This window comes from Hemiscyllium ocellatum, chromosome 37 (assembly GCF_020745735.1).
Source record: "Hemiscyllium ocellatum isolate sHemOce1 chromosome 37, sHemOce1.pat.X.cur, whole genome shotgun sequence".
Classification (NCBI taxonomy): Eukaryota; Metazoa; Chordata; class Chondrichthyes; order Orectolobiformes; family Hemiscylliidae; genus Hemiscyllium; species Hemiscyllium ocellatum.
The window spans coordinates 43,602,293-43,630,131 of NC_083437.1; the positions used below are offsets into that span (position 1 = coordinate 43,602,293).

Genomic DNA, 27,839 nt, shown 5'->3' on the forward strand with positions numbered 1-27,839 from the left:
AGTGGGCAGCCCTGCCTGACTCCAGGTCTGATTGGAAAGCTTTCTGATTCCCACCCGATTTTCAATAAAGTCTGCATTTGACATGTAGAATTCAGCATGGGTCCTGGAGACTGTCCATGGTGGATACTGCTGAGTTGGCATGGAGGGTGCAAGGGCAGTAAGTGGTGGTTAGGGCTGCCTGGAGAGGAATAAGTTGGTATAAAGCTAGGATGGGCCATGGGGTGAATGGAAAAATAGGGCATGGGGTAGTATGGTTTGATATGGATGGGCATGGGTAGTGTGTGTGGATGAGAGAGAGAGAGAGCCAAGGGCTGGTGATTAGTTTCTTGTTTTATTAACATTCACAACAATGTGCTGGATCACCAAACTATCTCTTTCCCACAGCCCACCTCCCCACTCCGTGGCTGCCTCCAAACTCATTCCGCCCCCTCCCTGAATTAAAATCACACCTTCAGGGTCAGGTTTGCAGAGCTGGGAATGTTACTCACTACTCAACTTGGCAATAAAAAAACTGAGGCCTTGGACTTAGATCCAGCTCCAATTTCTCCTATTCTGTAAAGTTCAGAATTCTATTTTTTTCTTTCACTTTAAAATGATTTTGATGAAGACAGAATTATGTCAAAACTTTACAATATCTACTTTGTTTCACCACGAGGGTGTGGTGATTATTGCTGTGCACGTTCACCAAAATCAGCTCAGACTACTTAAAGTATTCCCTTTACAGAGAAGAAGGAGTAAACCTCTAGCCCATCAGAGTTGGTGGGACTCAAATCAAGCTTCATTGGTGAAAACATGAAATCTATTGGAATTGGAAACAAAGAAAGTTCTGAAGTGTATTATTAAACATCTTGTACTCATGAATTTTAAACGACAGTAAATTCCTGTGCACCCCACATGAAACAGCATGACACAAATATCATTTTTCCAAGACGCAGTGCTACAATCTGGGCTCATTATTTAGATTTGTGTATGCTATTAATACTCCTAGCTGTCATGATCTTCATGATCATCTTCATGGTTACATTTTTAGTACAAACTCACAGAGCTAATACGCATGCCAAAAAGTGAGTTCATATGTCAGACCCAGTGTGTCCATATGTGCAGGTATTTCAAAAGTAGTCAAAACAAGTTGTTGAAACTGAGCAAATGGGATGGACTACAAGTCAGCCTATAGTTCATACTGCCATGCATTTGAATTGACTTCAATATAAAATCAACTTTGAGGTAGTTCAAATTTAAATCATCAGATGAGTAACATAATTAATTTATAAAACAGCAACAACTTTTAGCTGATATGAGTAGGATTCAAATCTTATCGATTTACCAGTAAAATTTATCAGTAAAATTCTGCTCCCTGCAGGTATATTAGGCATTTAAATGTATTCTAGATTCTTTAGTCTCTTCCACCACTCAGTCTCCCATTATTATCTCTGCACAGAGATGGTAGAGAGCAAAATAAGCAAAGTCCATTAAAATATAATTTCTTGTTCTCCAAAAGCTGCAGTGACTGACTGCCTACAGGTCACAGCTTCTTAGTTTCACAATTTGTTGAATAATGTTTGGAAGAAGGAATGTACAGGTTACATCAACTTGTACCAGCTGCAAACAGTAATACTATTATTGCTGGCAAGAGTCGGCATTATTAGATAATTCCCCGAACGATCGTACCTGCAGACAGCACTGCTCTAAGTAACTAGGATTGATTTTGTGGTCATATATGCATGTGACTGTCCTTCAACTACCTGAGCCTGCTTGGCTACTCTCTCTCATTCCTGATGAAGGGCTTATGCTCGAAACGTCGAATTCTCTATTCCTGAGATGCTGCCTGGCCTGCTGTGCTTTGACCAGCAACACATTTTCAGCTGTGATCTCCAGCATCTGCAGACCTCATTTTTTACCTGAGGAATCATCCTGCTTTTACTGGGAGAGTTCCCACAGTTGTGGTCATGAGCTCTATTTGCTGTAGTTTGTGGAGTCTCTTCTTCAATAGACTCTATGGGTTGTTGTAATGTACAGACTGTTCACTGTGAATAGATCTTACTGCAAAAATGCACTGTTTGTTTAGTCCTATTCAAGATCCTCTCTGCCTCCAACATATTTTAGCTGACAATGAGGTTAACAGAAATTTTGATTTATAGTATATGCACAAATTAATTTTAAAAAGTTTTGAACATATATATGTTATCTGCATCATTTATCTGTTTGTATTTTAAGACCATAAGAAATAGGAATGGAAGTAAGGCCATTTGGCCCATCAAGTCCACTCCGCCATTCAATCATGACTGATGGGCATTTCAATGCCACTTACCCACACTCCCCCTATATCCCTTAATTCCTTGTGGGATTAAGAATTTATCAATCTCTGCCTTGAAGATACTCCGTGGCAGTGAATTCCACAGGCCCACCACTCTCTGGCTGAAGAAATCTATTTCCGTTTTAAATAGATCCCCTCGAATTCTAACGCTGTGCCCACGAGTCCTAGTATCCCTGCTTATTAGAAACAATTTCCCAGTGTCCACCCTTTCTAAGCCATGCATCATCTTGTAAGTTTGTGTTAGATCTCCCCACAACCTTCTGAACTCTAATGAATATAATCCCAGGATACTCAGCCATTCATCATATGTTAGGCCTACCATTCCAGGGATCACCCGTGTGAATCTCCACTGGACATGCTCCAGTGCCAGTATGTCCTTCTTGAGGTGAGGGGCTCAAAACTAGATACAGTATTCTAAATGGGGCCTAACCAGAGCTTTATAAAGTCTCAGTAGCACATCACTGCTTTTACATTCCAACCCTCTTGAAAGAAATGACAACATTACATTTGCTTTCTTAACCACGGACTCAACCTGCAAGTCAATCTTTTGACAACCCTGTACTAGTACACCCAGATCCCTTTGTACTTTGGCTTTATGAATTTTCTCACCGTCTATAAAATAGTCCATGCCTATGTTATTTTTTCCAAAGTGCAAGACCTCGCACTTGCTCACATTGAATTTCATCAGCCATTTCTTGGACCATTCTCCTAAACTGTCTGAATCTTTCTGCAACCTCCCCACATCCTCAGAACTACCTGCCTGTTCACCTAACTTCATATCATCGACAAACTTCACCAGAAAATGCCCCAGTCCAGATCATTTATATATAAAGTGAATAGCTGGAGCCCCAACATTGAACCCTGCGGGACACCACTTGTCACCAGCTGCCATTCCGAAAAAGAAACTTTTATCCCAACTCTCTGCCTTCTGTCATACAGACAATCCTCAATCCTCTCCCCACCCCCACTCTCCTCTAGCTTATCTCTCCATGCTTCAGGTTCACTGCCTTTGTTCCTGATCAAGGGCTTTTGCCCGAAACGTCGATATCGCTGCACTTTGGATGCTGCCTGAACTGCTGTGCTCTTCCAGCATCACTAATCCAGAATCCTCAATCCATGCCAGTAGCTCATCTCGAACGCCATGGGCCCTCACCTTACTCAGCACCCTTTTGGAAGTCTAGGTAGATAAAATCCACTGTGTTTCCCTGGTTTAACCTACATGTTACACCTTCAAAGAATTCTAACAGGTTTGTCAGGCATGGCCTCCCCTTACTAAATCCATGCTGACTTGTTCTAATCTGACTCGGCACTTCCAAGAATTTAGAAATCTCATCCTTAACGATGGTTTCAGAATTTTACCTACAACCGAGGTTAGGCCTATAATTTTCCATCTTTTGTCTCGATCCTTTCTTGAACAAGGGGGTTACAACAGCAATTTTCCAATCATTTGGGACTTCCCTGACTCCAGTGATTTTTGAAAGATTACAACGCCTCTGTTATTTCTTCAGCCACCTCCCTCAGAACTCTAGGATGTAGCCCATCGGGGCCAAGAAATTCATCAGTTTTTAGACATTTTAGCTTGTCGAGTACTTTCTCCTTTGTAATGGCTACCATACTCAACTCTGCCCCTTGATGCTCCTTAATTGTTGGGATATTACTCATGTTTTCCACTGCGAAGACTGACACAAAGTATTTATGAAGTTCTTCAGCTATTTCCTTATCTCCCATCACGAGCCTTCCTGCATCAACTTGGAGTGGCCCAATCTCTAATTTTGTCTCTCGTTTGTTTCTCATGTATTGAAAGAAACTTTTACTATCATTTCTAATATTACTGGCTAGCTTTCTTTCATACTTGATCCTCTCCTTCCTTATTTCTCTCTTTGTTCTCCTCTGTTTGTTTTTGTAGTCTTCCCAATCTTCTGATTTCCCAGTGCTCTTGGCCACTTTATAGGCTTTCTCTTTTTCTGTGATACATTTCCTGAGTTCCTTCATCAGCCATGGTTGTCTAATCCCCCCTCCCCTGTGTAATCTTTCTTTTCTTTGGGATGTATCTCTGTACTGTGTCCTCAATTACACAGTACTTTGACTGTAAAATTTTGAGTTGCAAACCTTACATAAACGTAAAAACAATTAATTTATCGAACAGTCAAAAATACTCACTGCTTCTTTTTCTCAAACTCTTGCAGGTATTTTTTCTGAAGCATTTGCTGTTGGAAATTTTCACTTTCTGAGACCATTGATGCTTGTCTGTCCTTCTTCTGTTTTTCTGTTGTAGACTTAGCAGCTTTCCTCGCCTGCATTGCTTGTAGGTTTTCCTATTAGCAAGTATACAATAAACATAATTTTATGTGACAACTTTTTAAATGTAAGAGATAATGAACACAGTATATGACACACAACACTTACAGTCCTGCAGTATCACCTAACACTAAATATGCTAAACTAAAATCCCTCACTGTTCTGTATTTGTATTTGCTTTGCAACTAAGTCATAAGAAACTAAATGCAAGTTAGCTGATCTCAGCTAATTCAAGCTGACAGTAGAAATTCTACACTCAATCTCAGTGATTTTGGGTTACAGTGGGTGAGTTAGGAGAATTAGCCAAAGCCCCTGTTTTAATCTCGATATCCAGAGATCCTTGTTGGAATTATGCATTAATGGAAATTGAAACAGTCTCAGATGTGCTATCTTCCCTTTCACAATAACTGACCAAACACCACTATTAAAATTTTGGACAAATAGATGTGAAGTTTGGTGTATTTCCAATGAACAAAGCTGGGAATTTTTCAGCCAGTCTATACTATTAGCTCAGGTGAGTAACAACTTCATTTTGGGGTGATATTTAAAACTTAACCTGCTGAAGACTGCCAGGGAATGTAGTTTCTTAAATGTGTGGTTTACGTCTGCAATTTTGACTCTATTCTGGGCAGCACTGCATTTTATTTAGTGCACTTATTTATTCTTCTTTATTTATTATAGTTTTTTTTGCTGACTGATTTAACGATTCCCTGTGGAGTATGGGAATCAACGATTTTCTGAGTTTGTAAATATTAAACATGAATAAATCTATCTATGGTGTGCTAGGTACTTGTTGCTTACTGCATTCCATAGGCCGCAGGGCAAGCACACAGTGATAGCATCATTGTGGACACCATTAGTAAAACATGGGTATGTCTGTGAATTGAGTAAATAAATTAATAATTGTCAGACTTCTGTATATTTCGAGCTCTGTTTGATGAATTGTGAATAAGACTAAAACAGTATTTATCTTGTTATAATTTAATCAAAATTAGATGAATCAAATTATATTTATTTTACTATATTCAGTCAATATTATTTCTCCTTTTCTCTAAATGCTTCTGTTCAATCTGAGATGTTCCAGATGTTACTAATATTTTGTAAACCCATTACTAAAAGGCTATGTGCAAACGGTTACAAAATCAGGAATTGCTGGAAAAACTCAGCAAGTCTGGCAGCATCTGGGAAGTGCAGGCACAGCCAATAATTCATGTCCAGGGACATTTCCCCAAGTCTGAGTGTTGGGTTTTTCCAGTAATTTCTGATTTTCAGCATCCGCAGTTCTTTGATTTTTAATGTTTAATTTGCATACATACTTCCCCCAGCTGGGAATTTGTTTTCCCTCTAAATTGCCTAGCAGAAGTCGTATCTAATTGCTTGTGAAACTGAGTAAAAGCCCACACCTGAAATGTGTTCTAGTTCTGAAAGTTGTTATTACACTAGAACCAGACCTCATCATCTTGATTTTTTTGATGGATGAACAACTTAACTTCTGTCAATCAATAAAACTGTCATTTGATTTAGTCTATCCAGTCCGCTATCACAGCAATATTTACTCGACTTGTTGTAATGTTTTTCTTCAATGACAATATGACTTGCATCCTCTTCTCCAGCTCCTCTCTTATCTTTACTTCTTTATCAGCTTGTTCTTGACGAGCTCTATTTTGGGACAAAACATCACATTACATTATGCTCAGAAATTCACTTCAGTTTATTCTTGTAACTTAGGTTGATACAGAACTCATTATGCCATAAAGTTTCATTTCCTCCCTGCACTACTGGCAGCAGCCATGCTAATGAGAAATAAATGATCAATTCAATGATCAATGGATCCCAGAATTATCAATTTCCACATTTTAGTGGATTCAACACAGCATCCCTTCCAGTAATCTGCCATGCATTTTATATGAGCAAACAATACCTTCGCAATGAATTTATTTTCATATTTTCCTCTGATTGTTTTTGAACTTCCCTATAACAGACAGACTACAATGTCCCACATTCCATTAGTCAATATAATCAACCTGAGCCAACAACTCCAATCATCTTTCTCCAATTTTAATAGTACTCTATGACAGTTAACAATGAATAATTCACTGTGGTTATCATTTTTCAGTTCTGCTCATTAGGTTTTACCTGAACCCTTTCTGCTGCAAGCCAGTCATCACCAACATTGCAAGTCCTCCCTAAATTTGTAAGTTTTTCCCTACAAAGGTTTTATGCACTGCGAATACCAAATTTTCGACATAGTCAATACTCATATTCTAATTGTCCATGTAGTAGTAGTAGATTTCCTGAATTCTTAAAGGAGAAATTAATCTGCTTAAACAGCAACACACAGTCATTCAGCTTTCCATAAACTAATGTGAAATGGATTTCACAATGAGGTGAACTACTCGCAAATATCTTAGAAGGAAAGTCAGTGAACAGTGGGACATCCACCCCTGTCATGGGAGTAAGCCCTGGCCTTGTGAGATCTCACCGACGGTTGGAGGACTGGCAGGTCCATCACTCCCTGGCAGGACTGGTACTCAGGACTAGATGCATCTGGGATTGCAGAAAGTGGCTTGAAGATGACCATGGTTGCCCCAAAAAGACAAGTCCAGGTGCTTTGAATGGGAAGTGATTCCCAGAATCCAGGGAGGAGTAGAAGAGGGTTGGGAGGCTGGGTTCTGTCACTCAGTTGGTTAAGAAATGAGGATAACATCTTACAGGAGCGGTGGTCCTGATATACACAGAAATCCCAAAGTGAAGCATTCCCTTTTTTTAATGTTGGTCTTTAGAAACAGCTGGCTCACTTGTACTTGCTTGTACATACCAGAATACTGTCCCAGTCCACTGGCTTACTTATAAGCCTAATTGACCTTTAATTATTTATCATGGCAGAAGGTCTGCTGACTTCAGCACCTTGGAGCAGGAAAATCAACATTTCGGGCAAAAGCCCTTCATCAGGCTATTGACCGAAATGTTGACTTTCCTGCTCCTTGGATGCTGCCTGACCTACTGTGCTTTTCCAGCACCACTCTAATTTAGACTCTGATCTCCAGCATCTGCAGTCCTCACTTTCACCTAGTTGATTTCAGCACCTGCCTACCTGGTGTGTTATGGGAGTGAACTTGGGTGCAAAGAAAGGTGGTGAGCTAACAGCCAATTTATTTTATGTCTCCCAATGAAAACATGCCAGTGAAGGAGCATAAGATTTAACTCATGATTCAGATCTCAAAAGATATAAATAGATGAGACAATTTATTTGAAATGCCTGATCTTCTAACATGGTAACAACGATATTAATTCTTGAAGTACTTTCCCACAGAGATTTCTGCAAAACTGGAATAAACAAATGAACTGTGACTTGTTGAGTCAAAAGGGAATTATATAGAGCAAATTCATGTTTGATAATAACTTGTATTTATATGATGCCTTTAAGACAGTAAGATACCCAAAAATGATTCACGGTAGCATAATCGAACAACCTTTGGCACTGAGATAAATAAGGAGATTTGTCAACATTCCTTCCATCCCTTCAACTAAATCATTTATGTAAAATATAAACAATGGAAATCCATTGATTCCCCTTCATCCATTTCTAGTTAACTATGGTTGCTGGGTCTGGCTCTTGGCATTTTTATTAGACATTGGAATTTATTTATTCTGTATATTCTGAAATGTTCCCTTCTTGCATTCATTAGTAAGGTAAGACTAATGCAGTGAAATACTGATAGTACCTGTTCATCCATTTTCATTTTAGGTTCAAATAGAGAGTATTACCAAAACATATGAATTTAGCAAAACAATAAAAATAAAAAATTCCTTATTTCACTAATGCACTAACTGACACTAGGAATAAAAAATGTATAAAAATAATTAGCAAGGAGAAATTGGAGCAGTCCTATCTTTAAATCTCAAAATTTTACTGATTGCTATCCTCATACGTGATTAAAAAGGTAAATGGTCTTGAATGCAACAAATATAAAAACCTTCTTTGATTATTTCATCCTCGCAAAACAGTCATTTCACTTTATAGTATTACATGTATGCTTTACCTGGCCATAGATTCTTTCAGATACTGTATGGATTTTTGATTGTATTTTTTAGCATCTTCAAATGCTTTTTTATGCTCCAGCTTTTGTTTTTCAACATCTTTTGTTGACTTCCTGTATGTGAATAGAGGAGAATAAATGTCAACATTTCAGCTACTCAGTCATCTGTCCACTCCACCAAGGTTATTTGTATTCCAAGAAATCACTTTAGAACAATGCAAAATAAAATTGAAATAAACAAAGGTTTGAAACCAATATGTTATTCAGAAGTGTTTTAATTTGCACATTTTCTGAAATTCATTTGCTACTTTTCTCTCCCCAATGTATTGTGCTTTGCCAATTTCTTCCTTTTTTTCCATTTTGCTTCTAAATCAGCACAGGGGCTGTATGTTGCATCATAAACGCTAACAGTTGTAAATCAATTCCCATTTTATTCACATAATAATTCACATTTCATTCCTACATTGTAGACTTATTTTCTGAAGGAACTCAATAATTATTTTAAATCATTTAAAGATGCTGGGATAATTTTTATTTTTACCAATGGCCTAAAAGAAACATGGTGACAAATTGGCAGCAAGTGTTATGTCTCACAAAACGATTTGGAGATGTTGATGTTGGACTGGGATGTACAAAATTAAAAATCATACAACACCAGGTTATAGTTCAACAGGTTTAATTGGAAGCAGTGCTCCTTCATCAGGTGGTTGTCCCTCCAAACGCTAGTACTTCCAATTAAACCTATTGGACTATAACCTGGTGTTGTGTGATTTTTAACCTCACACACTGTCCTTTATATACAGATGCTTGCACACAATAACTATGAAACACAAATAACCAATATTACACAAGAAAATAAGAGAATCAAGCAATAGCCCATTTGCTATTCCCACGATTTTCGTTTTGCTCTAGAAGTAAAATTACTCCCAATATTATTAAATGGATTAAGTAATGGGAACAGATAATTGAACATACTTGGATATCTCACAGTTTCATTTTGAACAAACATCTAATTTAAAGAATAATTGTTATTCTTCCTTCTTTCGATACAGGATCAGATACTACTGTTTGATTCAGCCATTCAAGAGCCATTCACTGAAAGCATTCTCACCGAGTTTAGCTGGAAGATCTCACAAAATAACAGTTGTTCAAAATCATGGCACTTAAGATAGTGGGTTGTGAAATAGTTATCGGAGTCAAGAGTGTAGTGTTGGAAAAGCACAGCAGGTCAGGAACATGCGAGGAGAATCTCCTGCTCCTTGAATGCTGCCTGATCTGCCGTGCTTTTCCAGCACCACACTCTCAATTCTGATCTCCAGCATCTGCAGTCCTCACTTTCGACCTGAACTGAACATTCTTCATGACTCAAACACAGAAAACGCTGGAGAAACTCAGCACATCTGACAGCATCTGTGGAGAGTGAAACAGTTAATATTTCACATCCGATATTGCTTACTTCAGGACTTTCTTGTTTCAGCAAGGATATATCAGCAACTTAGTCACATTGGAATTCTCTTAGAAACTCATACCAATTACATATGGGTCATATCCGTCAGGACTTAGGTATATTCACAAGAGACTACCAAATTTCATTTTAGCACTCCTGGAGTTGAGAGAAAATATTTTAATGTTGTTTGTTTGAACAGGATTTAAGACTATACCTCTGACATAAATTGGCTGTAATTCTAAATTATTCATAATGGGCCAGATAACAAAATGAAACAGTAACGATACATATATGAATACAGAAAGCAGTAGTTCAGCCCAATGATCTAGATTGCCTTTATTTCCAAACCTACTCAAACAAAATAACTCCAATTTGTCTTTCAATGCTTCAATTGACTCAGTAGGGCTGATTTTAATGAATGTATATTCCTAGTGAGGATTCTAATCTACTGGAAATCTTATGAGAATATCACAAGAAACCATCCCCATAATTCTTTAAAATGCAAAGCCTTGCAATTACGAAGTAACTTTACAACTTCAGGATGTCCCAGAGTACTTCCACAGCCAATTAAGTGTATATGAATTGTAGACATTGTAACCTGGGAAATATGTCAGCCAGTTTTCTCACACTAAACTCCCACAATCTGCAATGTGATAGAGCTGAATTGTCCCATGTTTTCTTAAGTGTAGGAGTTAGGAATTTAGTTCAGTAATAACATTGACTCAAACTTGGTAAATGCAGTTTTTATATTAGATTTAACATCTGTTTGTGGGTTATTAGCTTTGGAGCTATACAATCCCTTTGATTTTGATCACTGATTACTGCACAAATATTATACCTTGAAAATATTCGAGATTGTAATCCAACTATGTCACACACATTCTGTATAGATTTTGAGTCATACCCACTGTGGTGATCTTTTATGTTAGTTGGATATTGCTTTATGCAAGTAACTTCGCAGTCACTGTTTTAAAAGTAATCATTCCAAACACAACAGCCATAGTAAAAGATATCACATGGCAGGAGGCCTCCAGAAAAGCAGCTATTTAAAAAAAACTGATCTAATCAAGAACATACAGACGCAGTTTAATTAGGAATGCACATGAAATAAGCAAAATCTGACACAATTGGCTAATTAACCTTCCTATCCTTGAAGAATGGACATCGGTTGCTAAATCAATTCAATTCAATTCAACCAGGAAGTGACGGTGCATTGTACAGACCACACTTAGTGAATGATAATCTAAGCATGCATTGCCTGGATCAAGCACTCTGTAAAGACCCTCCATCATTCACACACTGGCACTGTGTTGAAAGCCCTGCTGCACATCACTTCAGATGCTGCAAGTCAGGAAGTGCCTCTCACACTGGTCCTTGAGCATCTACATTCAGTCCATGGCCCAGATTGGAAAGCTAGCCCTTTAGTTTGCCCAACTGTGAAGATATTGGTGAATGGACTCAGGAGGGCTGATTTTAATGTATGTATATTCCCAGTGAGGATTCCATTCTGCTAGAAATGCATATGAGAATATCACAAGAAACCATCCTCACAATATTTTAAAATGCCTTGTGATTATTAGCACCCTTTACAACTTCAGGATGTCTCAGAGTACTTCTGCAGCCAATTAAGTGTATTTGAATTGTAGTCATTCTAACCTGGGAAATATGTCAACCAGTTTTACACACTCAGCTCCCACAATCAGCAATGTGATAGCGCTGAATTGTCCCATTTTCCAAGTGTTTTCTTAAGTGGAGGGGAGAGCAGTGCATTATTCTGTTGACCAGGAAAGGAGAACCTGCCAACAGACACTGTCTGTTGGGATGTGAGTGCCACTATGATCTGTGCTCTGTTCAGATTAATACTAAACACACAGCAGTGCGGAAAGAAGGTTAATGATTTTCTATGCTCCATAACGTTATCTTTGGTCTGCTACCACACACTCAATGGGTGACCATTCACTCTAACTTTGCCACTTCACATGCATCTCACCAAAAGTTATGGAGTGCATCTCTCTGTACTGAACCCCCAGATTGGTCGCACTTGGTCTGCAGGAATGGCCATGGCCAAATCCACAGACGACAAAGACATGGATGCCTGGATTCTGGTAGGACTAAATAAAAACTGAAAGAACTGTGGATGCTGTAAATCAGAAACAAGAACAGAAAATGCTGGAAATGCTCAGCAGGTCTGGCTGCATCTGTGGAGAGAAATCAGTGTTAATGTTTCAGTTTGAGTGACCCTTCCTCAGAACTCCAGTTCTGGTAGGACCAACTGCCTGACCATCGCCAAGCCTCTTGGTGGCACCCTTGACTGACTGCAGCCCTGTTGATCCCACTTTAAACTGCTTCCTTTAGACTATCAGATTTGGTCATTTGCTTGCAGCATGGGAACATAGAAACAGGAGTAGACCATTCAGCCCCTCGAGCCTGTACCATCATTCAGTGAGAGCATGCTGATCTGTGGCATGACTCCATATACCTGCCTTTGGCCCATATCTCTAAATAGTTTTGCTTAACAAAAATGTACCTATGTCTGATTTTAAAAATAACAACTGATTAAGATCAACTGCCATTTGTGCAGAGAGCTGCAAACCTATTGCAACCTGGGAATATAGAAGTGCTTCCAAAACTATTCTGAATAATTCGAACCTAACTTTTAGACTATGCCCCTAGTTCTAGAATTCCCAACCCCCAAATAGCTTATCTTTAGTTTTCCTGTCAATATCTTTTAACTTTACAATTTCTAGGGAAAACAGGCTTAATTTGTGTAATCTCCCCTCATAGAAGTTAACCCCTGAAGTTCAGGTATCATTTCTTGAACGTACAAGTTAAAAGATCATCTAATCAAGTTGTCCATAATGATTAAGGAATGCAAAATCATAGATACCGAGAAACTTTTTTCTGGTGGTTTGGGAGTCCAGAATGAGAACATAACCTTACACTTTGAGCTTGTCAATTTAAGGATGAAATCACAAAGCAATTTTCCATGCAAATGCTAGTGAAACTCTGGAACTCTTCTTGCTCAAGGCCGTGGATGCTGGGTCAACTTCACTTTCAAACCGTGATAGTAAGAACGTAAATTAATATGAAATAAAGGTGGATAAATAGATGTACAGCATGATCTATTTCAATAGCTGAACGTGATTTAAGACTGCTACATCCAGATCTAAGCGTGATTCCCCAATCCATTATGGTTTTAAATGGATTCACCAAACCATTAAACCCCCAGATGATGAATTGGCTCCCCTCTTTATTCTCCCACTCCATCAGTTGGTTACAACAAGGTTAATTTTAAAAGGATCCCTTCCCTTGTGGATCCTGTAATATTATAGATTTAAGAAGTTTAATACTGTTCATAGACTGAATGAATCAACAAATCATAAACTATTACACACAACAAAAAAATCTCCATCTGGAATAAATTGTTAAGGAATAAAGACAAGCTATTATGCAGAGACTCAAGCATGTCTTGGTGAGATTGCATTAAAAAAACTGTTTTGACACCCGCCTGTTAAACTGGATGCTATATTAACACAAAGGACAAAGATTGCCCTGCAGAAGGATTTAAGGAGTTAATCACAGGAAATCTGTGACTTTGAATAGACAGTCAATGCCAAATGTAACAAGAAACAAAGAAATTACTTTTGATAAGAAGGCCAGTTACAGACTTGCAGTAACTCAAATGAAAGACAAACAAAATCATCGATGTATCACCTCAGACACTGAAGGGCAAAAATCTGTATAAGAATCGAAAACCAGAACAATACAACAGCAGCATTTCAAAGAACGACACTGCACAAGGATTGATCCCTGGACACTTCCAGCTGCCAGTTATTGGTTGAAGTCCCAGTCAGATTTCACCATTAATCGGGTAATAGTTAGGTTGGGTCACAGGTTTATAGTTGCTCACTTGAAGGGGCTAATATTTGGTTTACTACGTGCAATAAAGTTTGAATTATTGTTTCAGTACTTCATTGTCTGTGAGATTTCTGAGTAAGTGGCCAAATTAAAGGTAAGTTGTGAAGATTTACCCACAATAATACTTTTATCTCAGAAAATGAACTTATGTTTTCAAAAAGAGCCAAATTAGTAAAACTTCTTGAGTTAACAAAAAGTGTAAATTTTTAATCACAAAATGTTAGAAGAAATACTAATGTAACATTCATACATACAGATTAGAAATAAGAGGTGAGTCCAAAAATTAGATATATGTATCAATCTTTAAATTGTTTCTGAAATGATAATAGTTGAACATTGCATCATTGCAGTGGCGGTTACCAGGAGCATTGATATTAGTAGTTGAATAATTGGTTTCATGATGGTGAAATTTGTAAACTGATTGGGATTCTGTAGATCTGATCCTTTTAAAAGATAGATAGGGTCTTGATTAGTGAGGAGATCAAGGGTAACAGGGAGAAGGCAGGAGAATGGAGTTGAGAAACATAGCAGCCAGGGTCGAATGGTGGAGTAGACTTGATGGGCCAAGTGGCCTAATTGTGTTCCTGTATGTTATTACATCTATTCTCTTATGAATTTAATCATAGCATTCAGAGTGACGGTTTATTTCTTGTCCATTTTCTTTGGTTGGTAGCTAGCTAGTTGGTAGACTTCTTGCACTCGGGACTGAGACAGAGAGGGTCCTTTACTGCAATACAGGGGTAATTTGGGGATAATTCTTTGACTGTGACCTTCACAGCACACTGACACTCAAATCTAGGCTGGTATGTATGAGAACATTGAGTTCCAGTAGAACACTCCAGCAGAGTTGAAATTGTGTATTCTTCAACAGGAAGAACACAAATTGTACATCTGTTATTTGTACATCATCTGCAGGAGTTGGCTTGCTGTTGAGCAAGGTTTCAGTCTCCCATTATCTCTGTAGTCACAAAAGATCACAGTCCAGTCTGTTTTGACTTGCCTCTTTCACTCTTTGAAGGATTGTTGTTGTTTGAGGCTCCCTTATTATATATATAGGTACGATGTGGAGGTGCTGGTATTGGACTGGGTTAGACAAAGTCAAAAATCATATGATGCTGGGTTATAGTGCAACAGGTTTATTTGAAACTGCAAGCTTTCGGAGCCCCCAAGGACTCTCTCCGCTCAGTCACTTAATTTACACCTGCAGCCCTTTTTTGCTTTATCACACCTCTTTTGAAAAAAAACTAATTATAGAATCACATGTTAAAAATGTCCGTAATACTTGGGGGCTTCAACATGGCCATGACAAATTAAAGGCTTTCCACTGTTAATATGTTCACTACCAAGTAAAACCGAGTTTCAGGATCAGTGTCTTACGAGATACAGTGAAAAAATTAACCCATTGTTTTCCAGTTCAGGTATTGTATTTTCAGCACTGTCCCTTGTTTCAGATTACAGTGTTTGTTCACTTTTAAATGTCTGCTTGAAATTTTTTTTATTAACACCAAACAATAGGTGGAATATGTTGTATCCATAAATAAAAACAGAAAATGCTGGAATACTTAGCAAGTCTGGTATGTAATGTTCCACATATGCTTTCTGATTTGCTAAATATATCAGTATTTTTTGTTTTAGCTAAAAATTTCCAACATCTTCAGTTTTTGCTTTTGTATGTTCTATTCATTATCTTTTTAAAGCACAACCTATGTAAATAAGGAATACAAAAATGTTGATAAAACACTGAGTAAATATTCCCAGTGACTAATAACTGACTGCAGCTCTCATTTACATGCAATGTTATTTTGATGTTTAGCCAATAATGAGAGGTTTAGAAAGTTTATATAAACCATGAAAGGTCTCGCACTGAAATGCATGACTGTTTGTCAGATTACAACAATACTGTTGCAGTGACTAAGAGTAAAGCAAATTACTGGGTTAGGTTTCACTAACTTTTTTCTTTTCTCTGCTTGTAAAATTGCTGTCTCTTCAGCTTCCAGTCTTTGTTTTGCCTCTAGTAAGAGTTGTGCTTCATATTTTGCATCATCGTTCTTATGTTCTTCATAGAGTCGCATCAATTTTCCTTGTTCAAGTTCAACTTCAAACATGTCACGTCTGAAATGGGGGAAAGAACAAACTAAAATACATCTCTGAGCAAATCTTTATCAAAGCTCAAAAAGTAAACGGTGTACAGGAGAATTCTTCTGTAGTAGATAAACACCGTTTCAAAATAAATGCTGGTGTAAGTAGTTAATTATTCAGCTTCTTTGCTATCACCACTCTTATTGTAAAAAACTTTAAAATACCAGGTCAGAATTCATAAGAGGCAAGGTTATAGTCCAACAGGTTTATTTGAAACCACAAGCTTTCTGAGCGCTGCTCCTTTGTCAGGTGAAGTGACTATAACCTGGTGTCGTGTGACTTCTGACCTTGTCCACCCCAGTCCAACACCAGCAACTCCACATCATAGTTGAAAATATTAGGAATATTAAATGAGACAATAATCAAACATTGAAATGTAAAATTGTAAAATGCTGTGAGATAAAATTTCAATTGATACAACAATTAAATGATTTAATCTAAAAGCTGAAGCTATAAGTTAATAAACCATATGCCATCACAATTAATATAACCATACAATACTGTTCTAAAAATATTTATATATAAATAATCTACAGTGAAAATATCTGATAGAAAATATATATGGTAAAATGTTTAAATTCAATAAATTTCAGTTTTACCATTTTTATGCTTATTTGCTCTATTGCTAAACACTTTTTCTGGCACTTAAGGTAAACTTATCGACATAAAATACAGAAGTGTTCTTTGTTCACCCAAAAGTGACAAGAAATTCCACCACAGCTGAAAATGTATCACTTTACTGTTGATGCAAAAGAATACAGTATACCTTAACATGGGTCATTGATATCAAGGTAATTAGATTTTCTAAGGTGAATTCAGATTAGAAGAAATGGGAAATGCACAAGTTGTACTAATTTCTACAAATTCACCTGAATGGCAGTTCAATTATCTCCTTTATTATGACCAGATCTTAGGCGATGTTCTTCAATTCAGCACATTCCAGACAAGATACCCCAAAATCATTAAGCTCCCTGGAGAGGAGGATGAATATTCTTATTCACCTACCTTTTAGTTGGTTGCAACAAAGTTAACCTTACAGGATTGCTTCTCTTTTGGATGCCATTCTCACATTCCAAATGAACTTATATTTTAAAAAAAGCTAATTTTTATTTGAATCACAGAATCTCTACAGTGCAAATAGAGGTCATTTGGCCTATCAAGTGTGCACTGACCCTTGGAAGAGCATCCCACCTAGACCCACACTCCTGGCCAATCCCCCATAACCCCCTCATTTACCATGGCTAACCTAGCCTGCACATCCTTGGACACTACGGGGCAATTTAGAATTGCCAATCCACCTAACCTACACATCTTTGGACTGTGGGGGGAAACTGGAGCACTAGGCGGAAACCCACGTAGCCACGGGGAGAACATGCTAACACCACACATCTAGTCACAAAAGGCTGGAAATGAACCCGGTTCCCTGGTCCTGTGAGGCAGCAGTGCTATCCACTGTGCCACCATGCTGTCCCATTTAACCAGGCTTTAAGAGAGTTAACAAAGAGTGAGTTTAATAATTATTAAACATGTGAAGAATTAGCAACGCAACAGCTATACTCACAGATTAGAAATAAGAGTTAAGTGCAAAAATACAAAAGTTTTGGATCAATCACTGAATTGTTTATGAAGAGCGGATAGTTGAATTTTGTGGATATTGCAATGGAGGTTATCAGTAGCATTGATGGTGGTAATTGAGTAGTCAGTTTCTTAATCCTCAGCTTTCTACTTTCATTGAGATTCTGTGATTCTGATACCCTTCAACCGGTTACTGGATTCCAGCATTTAAAATAAGGGAGGGCTTTTGTTATCCTATCTCCTTTTGACTGGTTGATAGCTAGCTGACTTACAGCACTGAATGAGAAAGCGACTTTATCTGCAACACAGGCTGGGGATCAATTGTAACTTTCACAGCACGCTAACACTCGAACACAGGCTGGTACAAGTGAGAATGTCCAGTCTCAGTAGCACTCTCCAGGAAAGTTGAAACAGACTTTTTAACTCCTGACCTTATGCATTCTTCAAAGCAAGAAGCACAGGATGTGTGTTGTTTTGGACAAAGCCTGCAGGGATGGTTTGCTGTTGAGCAGAGAGCTTTCAGCCCCTCATCATATCAAGTTGCTTCACTCTGAAGTTTCTTCGACACATTTAGGTGTTACGGACTATTGGTGCCATGCTGATGTTATAAGTATCTGTGAGAGGGTGTGTGTATGTGTGTGACTGTAAAGGGGTTTAAGTCTGTGAAAGGGTCTGTGTGGGAGTGTATGTCAAAGGGTCCGTGTGTGTAGGAGTTCTGTGTGTGTGTCTGTGTGTCCAGGAGTATCTATGTGTGTCCATATGTCTATGTGTCCCTGTCTGTCTGTTGTGTGTATAGTACAATGGGGTCACCTATAGAGTGACATGAACCCAAAGTCTCGGTTGAGGCCCTCCCCGTGGGTACCAAACTTGGCTATCAGCCTCTGCTCAGCCACTTTTCATTGTTGCCTGTCCCAAAGTCGGCCTTGAAGGTCCCGAACCGCTGAAGTGTTCTCCAACTGGGAAGGAACACTCCTGTCTGTTGATTGTTCTGCGGTGCCTATTCATCCATTGCCGTAGCCTCTTTTTAGTCTCGCCAATGTACCATGCCTCAGGGCATATGAGATTGACAACTTTGGCTGAGTCACATGAGTACCTGCCACGTACATGGTGGGAGGTGTCCCCAAGCGTAATGGTCGTATCCGTGTCAATATTCTGACACATCTTGCAGCGTCCACCATGATAAGGTATTATCCTGAAAGCCGGGCAGTTTGCTACAAACAATGATCTGTTTGAGGTTTGGTGGCTGTTTAAAGGCAAGTAGCGGAGATGTGTGGAAGGTCTTGGCGAGGTGCTCATCCTCATTGATAATGTGTTGCAGACAGTGAAGAACATGGCGCAGAATCTGGGAAGTACTGGACAATGAAGGGTACCCTGTTGGTTGCAGCTCATGTATGTCTCCTGAGGAGGTCATTATGGTTTCTCGCTGTGGCACATCAGAACTGGCAGTTGATCAGTTGAACATTGTACCCCGTTCTTATGAGGGCATCCCTTAGTATTTCCAAGTGCCCGTCATGTTCCTCCTCAACTGAACAGATCCTGTATATGCAGAGGGCTTGCCCATAGGGGATGGCTGTTTTAATAAGTTTCAGCTGGAAGCTGGAGAAATGTAGCCGTGGGTTTGTGGTACAGTGAGGTGCTGAGGTGCCTATCCTTGATGGAGATGCATGTGTCCAAGAATGAGAGATAGTAGAGAGTAGTCCACGGTGAATTTGATGGTGGTATACACTTGTTGATATCAGAGTGTTATTTTTTCAGTGACTCCTCTCCATGGGGCCAGGGGAAGAAAATGTTGCCAATGTACCTGGTGTATAATGTTGGTTGGAGGTCCTGCGTAGAGAAGAACATGAGCATGAAAATGTTGGCATATTGGGGTGCAAATTTGGTCCCCTTGGCTGTTCCATGTGTCTGGATTAAGAACTGGTTGTCAAAGGTGAAGACGCTGTGATCGAGGATAAAGTGAATGAGTTGTAGGACGATGCTTGGAGAATGACAGTTGTTGGTGTTGAGTACTAAGGTTGTTGCTGCGATGCCATCATTGTGGGGGATGCTGGTGTAGAGAGTGCTGAAACATCCATTGTGAGGAGGAATGTTCCCGGTTTTATTGGTCCGTGGGTGCTGAGTTTCTGTGAGAAATATGAAGTGTCGCGACACCCTGTACAATGGGTTTCAAGCTGCTTTCGACATAGCCAGAGAGGTTCTCACACAGAGTCCCATTGTCTTATATGATGGGTTGTCCTGGTGTATTGGTTTTGTGTATCTTCGGAAGGCAGAAGTTGCCTACACAAGAGGTACGTGGGATGAATGTGCGTAGGGAACTCTGAAGGACTGGATCCAAAGTCCTGATCAATGTGTTTAATTCACGGGTGTGCTGTTTGGTCAGATCAGCTGGTAGTTGCCTGCAGTGTTTCTGGTTGTTTAGTTGTCAGTCCACTTACTTGCAGTAACCTGTTCTATTCTGAATGATGATGGCTCCTCCTTTATCTGCTGGTTTGATGACAATGTTATGATTGAGTTTGAGAGCATGGATGGCGTTGCGTTGTGATCCGGTGATGTTCTGCTTCACCTTGTGGGTATGGCTGATGAATCAGGCAGTTATATTATTTCCTGATGGTTTGAGCATACATGTCAAGCCCAGGGCAGCGGCCCTCCGGTGGAGTCCAAGTTGACTCCTTCTTTGGTCGCTCCTCTACAGATCCCTGTGATGACTCTTCAGGTTCGCCAGTGGGCTCATTGGGGTTACTGCTGGCATCTTGAAAGAATTCCCGGAGTCTCATTTGTCTGATGGATTCCTCCATGTCTGCTGCAAGAACCATGGGGTCCATTTTGGTGGTGGGGCAGAAATTGAGACCCCTGCTAAGAACTTCAATCTCTTCCGGTTGAAGGGTGTGGCAAAGTTGATGATCGAAGTTGTCGAAGTTGGTTATAATGTTATCCACTTTGGTGCCAGGGTGGGCTTGGCTACTGCTGGTGATTATGCCAAGGTTCTCCAATTTGTTGTTCTTGGTGTACTTGTAGGTGATGTAGTTTTGTCACCTTGCTTGTTGGCAATTTCCCATAACTGTACTGCTGTATCCTGAGCGCAAGCTGAGAGCGTGGACTCCATCTTAGTTTCAAGGCTGTGGCCCTTGCTGTAGAATTGGTGCACGAGGTGATTGAGGAGTTTGCGAGAGGTGCGATGGCAAAGTCTCTCCGCGTAGTCTGTGTTGTAGGTCGACTTGAGCAAGTTTGTGATCCGTAATCTTTCCTGCTTGCTTGCATTTCTGTAGAAACTCGATGTGTGTGTTGGTACGTGTGATCTTCCTGGAGATCCTCTCCACTTTAAGCCGGCAGTTAGTGGTGTCGATGGTAGTCATGATTTGGAGATGCCGGTGTTGGGCTGGGGTGGACAAAGTTAAAAATCACACGACACCAGGTTATAGTCAACCAGGAGAAAGTGAGGACTGCAGATGCTGGAGATCACAGCTGAAAAATGTGTTGCTGGAAAAACGTCTGAAGAAGGGCTTATGCCCGAAACGTGGATTCTCCTGCTCCTTGGATGCTGCCTGATGTGCTGCGCTTTTCCAGCAACACATTTTTCAACCAGGTTATAGCCCAACAGGTTTAATTGGAAGCACTTCTTTTGGAGCACTGCTCCTTCATCAGGTGATTGTGGAGAATAAGATTGTACGACACCAAACAGAGACCAAACAGAGGCTATGGAAATGGATGAATAGTCACCACAGAACAATCAACAGACAGGAGTGTTCCCTCCCAGTCAGAGAACACTTCAGCAGTCCGGGACATTCGACCTCAGACCTTCGATTGACCGTCCTCCAAGGCGGACTTCTGGACAGGCAACAACGAAAAGTGGGAGAAAGCGAGGGCTGCAGATGCTGGGGATTAGAGCTGAAAAATGTGTTACTGGAAAAGCGCAGCAGGTCAGGCAGCATCCATGGAGCAGGAGAATCCCTTCTTCAGGAACAACGAAAAGTAGCCGAGCAGAGGCTGATAGTCAAGTTTGGTACCCATGCGGATGGCCTCAACCGGGACCTTGGGTTCATGTCACACTACAGGTGACCACCATTGCACTATACACACACACGCGGATAGACGGGCACACACAGGAATATGGACACACATAGACACTCCTACACACACAGACACATACACTTACACACACTCAGACCCTTTCTCATACACTCACACATACACTCCCACAAATGCCCTCTCACAGACTTATATCCCTTTACACTCACACATGTATACACATCCTCTCACAGACAATCATAACCACCGCCACCCCCCCTCAAAGACCCACATACACATATAAGTTTGTGAGGTGAATTTGTACTTGCAGAATTGCATTTTACTTTGCTCAAAAACTGCATGAATCCATGTAAGATTCTGTAAATCCGTTTTTTAGATTAGAATCAGTCTGACCATTGTGACACAGACAGTCTCACAGGGAGCCGACACCTTCAATACATTATCTGGGCTGACATAACACCAAATGTTAAAGTTCACTTGAGAATGAAAGTTCACTTTTTAAAAAAGGTTTTGCAATTTATATATGAAAGAACTGAAACCAACATGGTCATTCTAAAAGATGAGAGACTTAACAAACAATCCAGGTCTTTTTCAATATATAATTTCAGTTACATCATATTGTAAACTTTTGCTATAAATTCTGTGTCGTACAATCTTATTCTCCACAACGACCTGATGATGGAGCAGCGCTCCGAAAGCTAGTGCTTCCAATTAAAACTGTTGGATTATAATCTGGTGTTGTGTGATTTTTAACTCCTTAATTATGTATGCTCTTACAGTTCAACTTAGTACAAATTCTTACCAATGATCAGTCTAACCAGAAAGTAATGATTTGTTCATGCGCATGTCTTCGGACGTTTGATTTGGGTTACTTTTGCTGAGAAATGTCATTTCATTTTTTTGTGAAGTTATTGCTAATAAGAAGGTTTCTATGTCAAAATAGGGCACATATGTCAGCTATGTTCATGATGTTTTTTACATGCAACTACTGTAAAATAGTGCTGTTAGGTCATTCAATCCTCATCAACAGACCACAGGAAAATATCAGTATAAGAATTTGAAGAAATGCATCTACATTTTCTTTTGAGTACCACATATAAGCAACTGTCAGGGCATATCACAAACAGGTACAAACATTTAAACTACTCCTATGGCAAAGTAATGAATTTGCAAATGTCATTGTTCAATCTATAACTCACTCATTCTCTTGCAGTTTCAAAGTAATTTTCGCTTGAAGATCTTCCTCCCCTCGAAGCTCATCACACAGTCGTCTGTGTTGTGCCCGAAGACGAAACAAAGCAGCACTGGAACAACGTCAGGAGAAACAATAAATATTAATAATAAGCAAAATTATTATGGCTGAAGGCAATAAATGCTTTTTTCATTTCATCTAATTTTCACCATCTATTCTTTTCTTCATATTTGTCATTATGGAACCACCTAAACAACAATTTGTATTTATAAACCAATTTTAACAGCAAAATGGCACAAGTCACAAGTCGGATTGTAATCAGGTTAAAGGTTATACAGAGTCAGAAAAGAAAATGTTACTATATAAGTATAAATTCACATTATACATACAAAATATTATTCTATGAATGCACATGACCTTTGTCATGGTATATCTGAATTAACCACAATAAGCGCCAAGCTGCAGACTGCAGAGACAAGTACTTCCTTTTCTTTTATGCTTAATCTTTTCGTTACTTACTTCATCTTCTGGCTTAGAGGGTGTTATGGACCAGATCAGACCCGCTCAAGATATATTAAGAAGGTAGCCTAGACTCCACTTTTTCTTATTTTAAGGGCAACAGCCAGGTGCTGTATTCTGCATGCAATTTAATTAGTCAAACCAACATGCTTGAAGCAAATCACACTTTATTCATTACACTATAGTCAACATACAACAAAAGAAAGAATAAATTGAAATAATTAACTTTATTGGAAAACTTAATAATAACAGCTTATTTAGCTACTAAACAGGAACTGTTCCAATATAGCAATATCCTATAAATACACCCTTGGCAAAGGCAAGTTCAGTTAAATAGGTTATCTCTCATGCAAGTCTCTAGCCCAAGAGGAAAAACATCAAGATAAATCTCTAAGAGAGAGTAGTAGGAAGAGTTGAACTGCAGTTTCCAAACCTTGCTTCAAGACCCCAGCAGCAACTGCTATTGAAAAATTAAAACTAAAAATCCTGGTTCTTTGAGAGCTTGACCATACCCATTCAGGCTGCTTCTATTGTTCCAACTCTTCAAAAAAAAACTAGGCCTCACAATTTGTTTATTTTATTGGCTTTGGAGCAGACTGCCTGTCATCTCTGTCACAACCTTTTTTCATTAAAAAAAATCAGGACAAAATATATCTCTTAAAGCCATAGTATCGGCAGAGAGGAGGAGCACAAAATCAAATCCATTTCTCCTTCTTATGCATTCAGAAAAAAGAGGAATTGATGCTGAGTAGCATTGTAATCAGTATAAGTGGAAGCTCATCGTCAGAGATGGAGAGAGAGAATCCAGGCAGGGGAAGATAAAAATCAATGGTGGACAATATACATAATGAGGAATAAGTAGAAATGGGAAATTGTAGTCATCAATGTATCAGAAGAACAGGTCAATGAGGGATCTGAGGAGGATTGGAAAAAGGAATGTTTCACATATGGTAAAGAAGTTACACAATTCAGATAGACTTCACTTATGGGATTTAAGTTAAAACAAATCTCGTTCAGGTTGTGAGGAAGACAACCAAATTGAGGCTGTTGCAGGCACATTTGATGGAGGAAATGCCTATAAACACAACTCAATGGGCAACATGGTAAAAATTAGCCCCCTATCTGATCAAAACCAGAGAGATATCCAGTTAAAATTATGATTATAATAGATCATTTATCTGCTCTTCCTTTCATTCTTTGATACTATTTCCATTAGTTCAAGGTTGAGACTCCTCCAGATTTGCCAAGGAGAGACGCAAACTTTCCTACTCCAGGCTCACTCCTCTCTTCCTTCTCAAAGCAATTCTCTCGCCACTTTGCTGCAAGCTGATGAGAAATCAAAAACTGGTTGATCTTTATCTACCAACAGCTGCTGAGCAGTCTCTTTTTACAAATAATGGGTAGAAAAATGGACTGATTAAGTATGCTAGGCTATGAAATTAAAAATAACTTTATTTTACTGAGTGCCTTTCTCAATACATTGTTTGATCTAACCTTGCTTGAAGTTAAAGTCAATGCCAAGGAATTGTAAAAAGACTTAACATCCATGCCAAGGAGGCAGTAATTTTTAAAAAATGAGTCAGCAAGAATAAGCCATTTTCTTAGTGTTGGGGACCAGGTAGAAGTGGTGAGTATCGCCTGAACTGATCAAGTGTGCAGAATAAATTAGGCCAGCTGTTTGAACATGAACTGTTGAATTCAGAAACAGTTAGTAAGGGGAGTCATGATATTGTCATTTAGCTTTTACCATAACCTGAAGCAAATGGCATACAATAGTACTCCCCTTTGTTAGCAGATGAGTTACTTGGTCAATGAATATCCTTCCATTTTTAGGTCAGAAATGGAGATGATTGCAGCATGTTTAGCACCATTTGTGATTCCTAAGACACTACAACAGTTCGTGCTCAAATGTAGAAAGACTTGGACTATATCCAGGTTTGGTGCAACAAGTAGCACATACCATTCATGACCCACAAGTACCGAAGCAATGACCATCTCTAACAAAAGAGAATCTTATCATCACCCCTTGACATGTAATAACAGTCCCATTGTTAAATCCCCCACTATCAAAATCCTTCCATCACAATGCTCAATATGCAAGTACTAGGACCGTCAATTAATGCATATATGTTATCAATAACTTATATTTACGTTCAGCATTTAACATTACTATATGTTCCATTGCGCTTAACAGGACATTGAGCCACAAAAGGAGATATTCATATGGATGACTAAAAACTTGGTCCAAGAGGGAAGTTTTAAGGAGTATGTTAAAGGAGGAGAAAGGAGGATAGAGAGAGAGAAGCAGAGAGGTTTAGGAAGAGAGTTCCAGAGCTCAGGGCCCAGACATCTGAAGGAATGACTATCAATGGGGCAGTGACTAAATTGCTCAAGAGACGAGAATTAGATTACTGCAGTGATCTTGAAGTATTTTGAAGCTGCTGGAGAATATAATGATAGGGATAGTCAGGCCATTGAGGGATTTGAAAGCAAGGATGATAATGTTTAGGTCAAGACACAAATAGATTGGGAGCCAATGTAAATCAGTAATTATGACACAGCAGCAGAGTTTTGGGTAACCAGACAGTGTTGGAATAGTCAGGTATGCAGTAAAGCAGTAAAGGAATGAATGAGGATTTCAGGAGCAGAAATGCTTTGACATGGCAACATTACTGAAGTTGAAATAGCTGGTGGAAATTTGACACCAAGATTTGAACAAATTGGTTTAATGTCAAACTCAGCCAGGGAAAAGGATGGAACTGGTAGCTAGAGAATGGAGTTTGAAATAGGGATCAATAATAAAACCTTCAGTGTTTCCAACATTCACGTAAGGGCAGTAAAGGCATTGAATAATTGAGTAAAGCTGCTTACATACTAATCAAGCTTGTTGAAACTTCCACAGCATGCCTTTTCTTCAGCAATACTTAAGTTCTATACTACAATAAATTGAAGTAACTGATATTCTATACAACATTGTTATAATCTATCAGTCATGGATTAGTAGTTTACTTTCACTCGAGTCGTACTGTTGTGGGTTCAAGTCCCACTCTGTACATCTCAGCACAGAAGCTACACTGGCACGCCAATGCAGTGAGGTAGTTCTGTATGTGTCGGAGGCTCCATCCTTTAGGTGAGGCTTAAACTGCACTCTGGTCTGCATTTTCCATTGGATGTAAAAGATCCAAAGCCACTAGTTTAAAGAAGTGGATGTGAATGCTTTGCCGTGTCCTGGTTGTTTATCTCTCAGCCAACACTTGTAAAGAATGGTCAATTTGCTAGTGTCACAGTACTGTTCATGCAATCCTGCAGTGAGAAAGATTGGCTGCTGAAGTTTATTACATTACAGCAAAAAACTATTTCATTGGCTGAAAAACACCCTTGAGTATTCTGAAGTTAAGGAACAAATGGTGGATGTTTTTTTTTCAATCCAATATATTTAGAAGTCTTAAGCTGTTTGCTTATCTTCAAAGTTCATTATTTGTAAGATACTTTAAAAAACAAATAAATGTTTTTTAAGCATAAAGCAATGACAACTGTATAAAGGCAATTCATAATAGACTCATTTTAGTTATCAGAAGAAAGAAAATTAAACTATATTAGAATTCTTTATCTGTATTGTGCAGCCAACATCAAGAAGTTAAGTTGATTCCCATGTTGTGAGAAAGGGAGAAAAAAACAAGTGAGATAAGTTAAGATCTTATGAAAAGAATTGAGAATATATTTAATAACTAATAAGCAATATTAACTTTAGTAGATGTACAAAGAGTCTGATTCATACAGAGACATAATAGAATGAAGTAAATAGCAAAAACATCACATACATGTTGTTGGCATGTTCCTGCTGTTGAATATCTTCCTCCACTTCTTTCCTCTCTCTCTCCAAAGTTTCTATTCTCATGCAGCATTCTTTTAATTCTTGTCTAAAATTAGAAGATATGTCAGTATAAGAACATGCAAAGGTAAGTAGACAGTTTTCAAAATAACATGCATCAAACATTTCAGGAAATACTATTATTCCAATCGAATCATTAAGCTGCATTTGGACTGAGTGAAATCGCAACAGTTAGCCTTTGTGCACTGAGGCTGCATTCCAACACTATAACATGAAAAGCAACAATTATGCTTTTCAAGTTTCGGCATAGAATGTAAGGATGGATTTTCTGATTTGCAGTTAAGATGTGGTGGCAAGGGAGTTTCACAATGTCCACACTGCCATGGACTGGGCGAGTTATCTTGCAATAAGGCTGGGTTTGTCTTTCATCTTATTAATTATGCAAGCGAGATGTTGGACATGTTTCTCATTGAATAATGTGATTGACATGTTTAGATTACTTACAGTGTGGAAACAGGCCCTTCGGCCCAAGAAGTCCA

General features: G+C 38.9%; 1 protein-coding gene across 2 annotated transcripts in view; it reads right to left on the reverse strand.

Moving 5' to 3' along the window:
• The window catches only part of cfap74 (cilia and flagella associated protein 74), a 201,498-nt gene that overhangs the window by 128,162 nt on the left and 45,497 nt on the right, over positions 1 to 27,839 (reverse strand). For both annotated transcript variants that reach the window (XM_060852040.1, XM_060852039.1), the window contains exons 5-10: positions 27,290 to 27,388; positions 22,957 to 23,061; positions 15,968 to 16,129; positions 8,656 to 8,766; positions 6,169 to 6,271; positions 4,475 to 4,629 (exon numbers count right to left, since the gene is read on the reverse strand). In XM_060852040.1, coding sequence (XP_060708023.1) covers positions 4,475 to 4,629; positions 6,169 to 6,271; positions 8,656 to 8,766; positions 15,968 to 16,129; positions 22,957 to 23,061; positions 27,290 to 27,388 — 735 coding nt within the window. The remainder of the gene's footprint in view (positions 1 to 4,474; positions 4,630 to 6,168; positions 6,272 to 8,655; positions 8,767 to 15,967; positions 16,130 to 22,956; positions 23,062 to 27,289; positions 27,389 to 27,839) is intronic.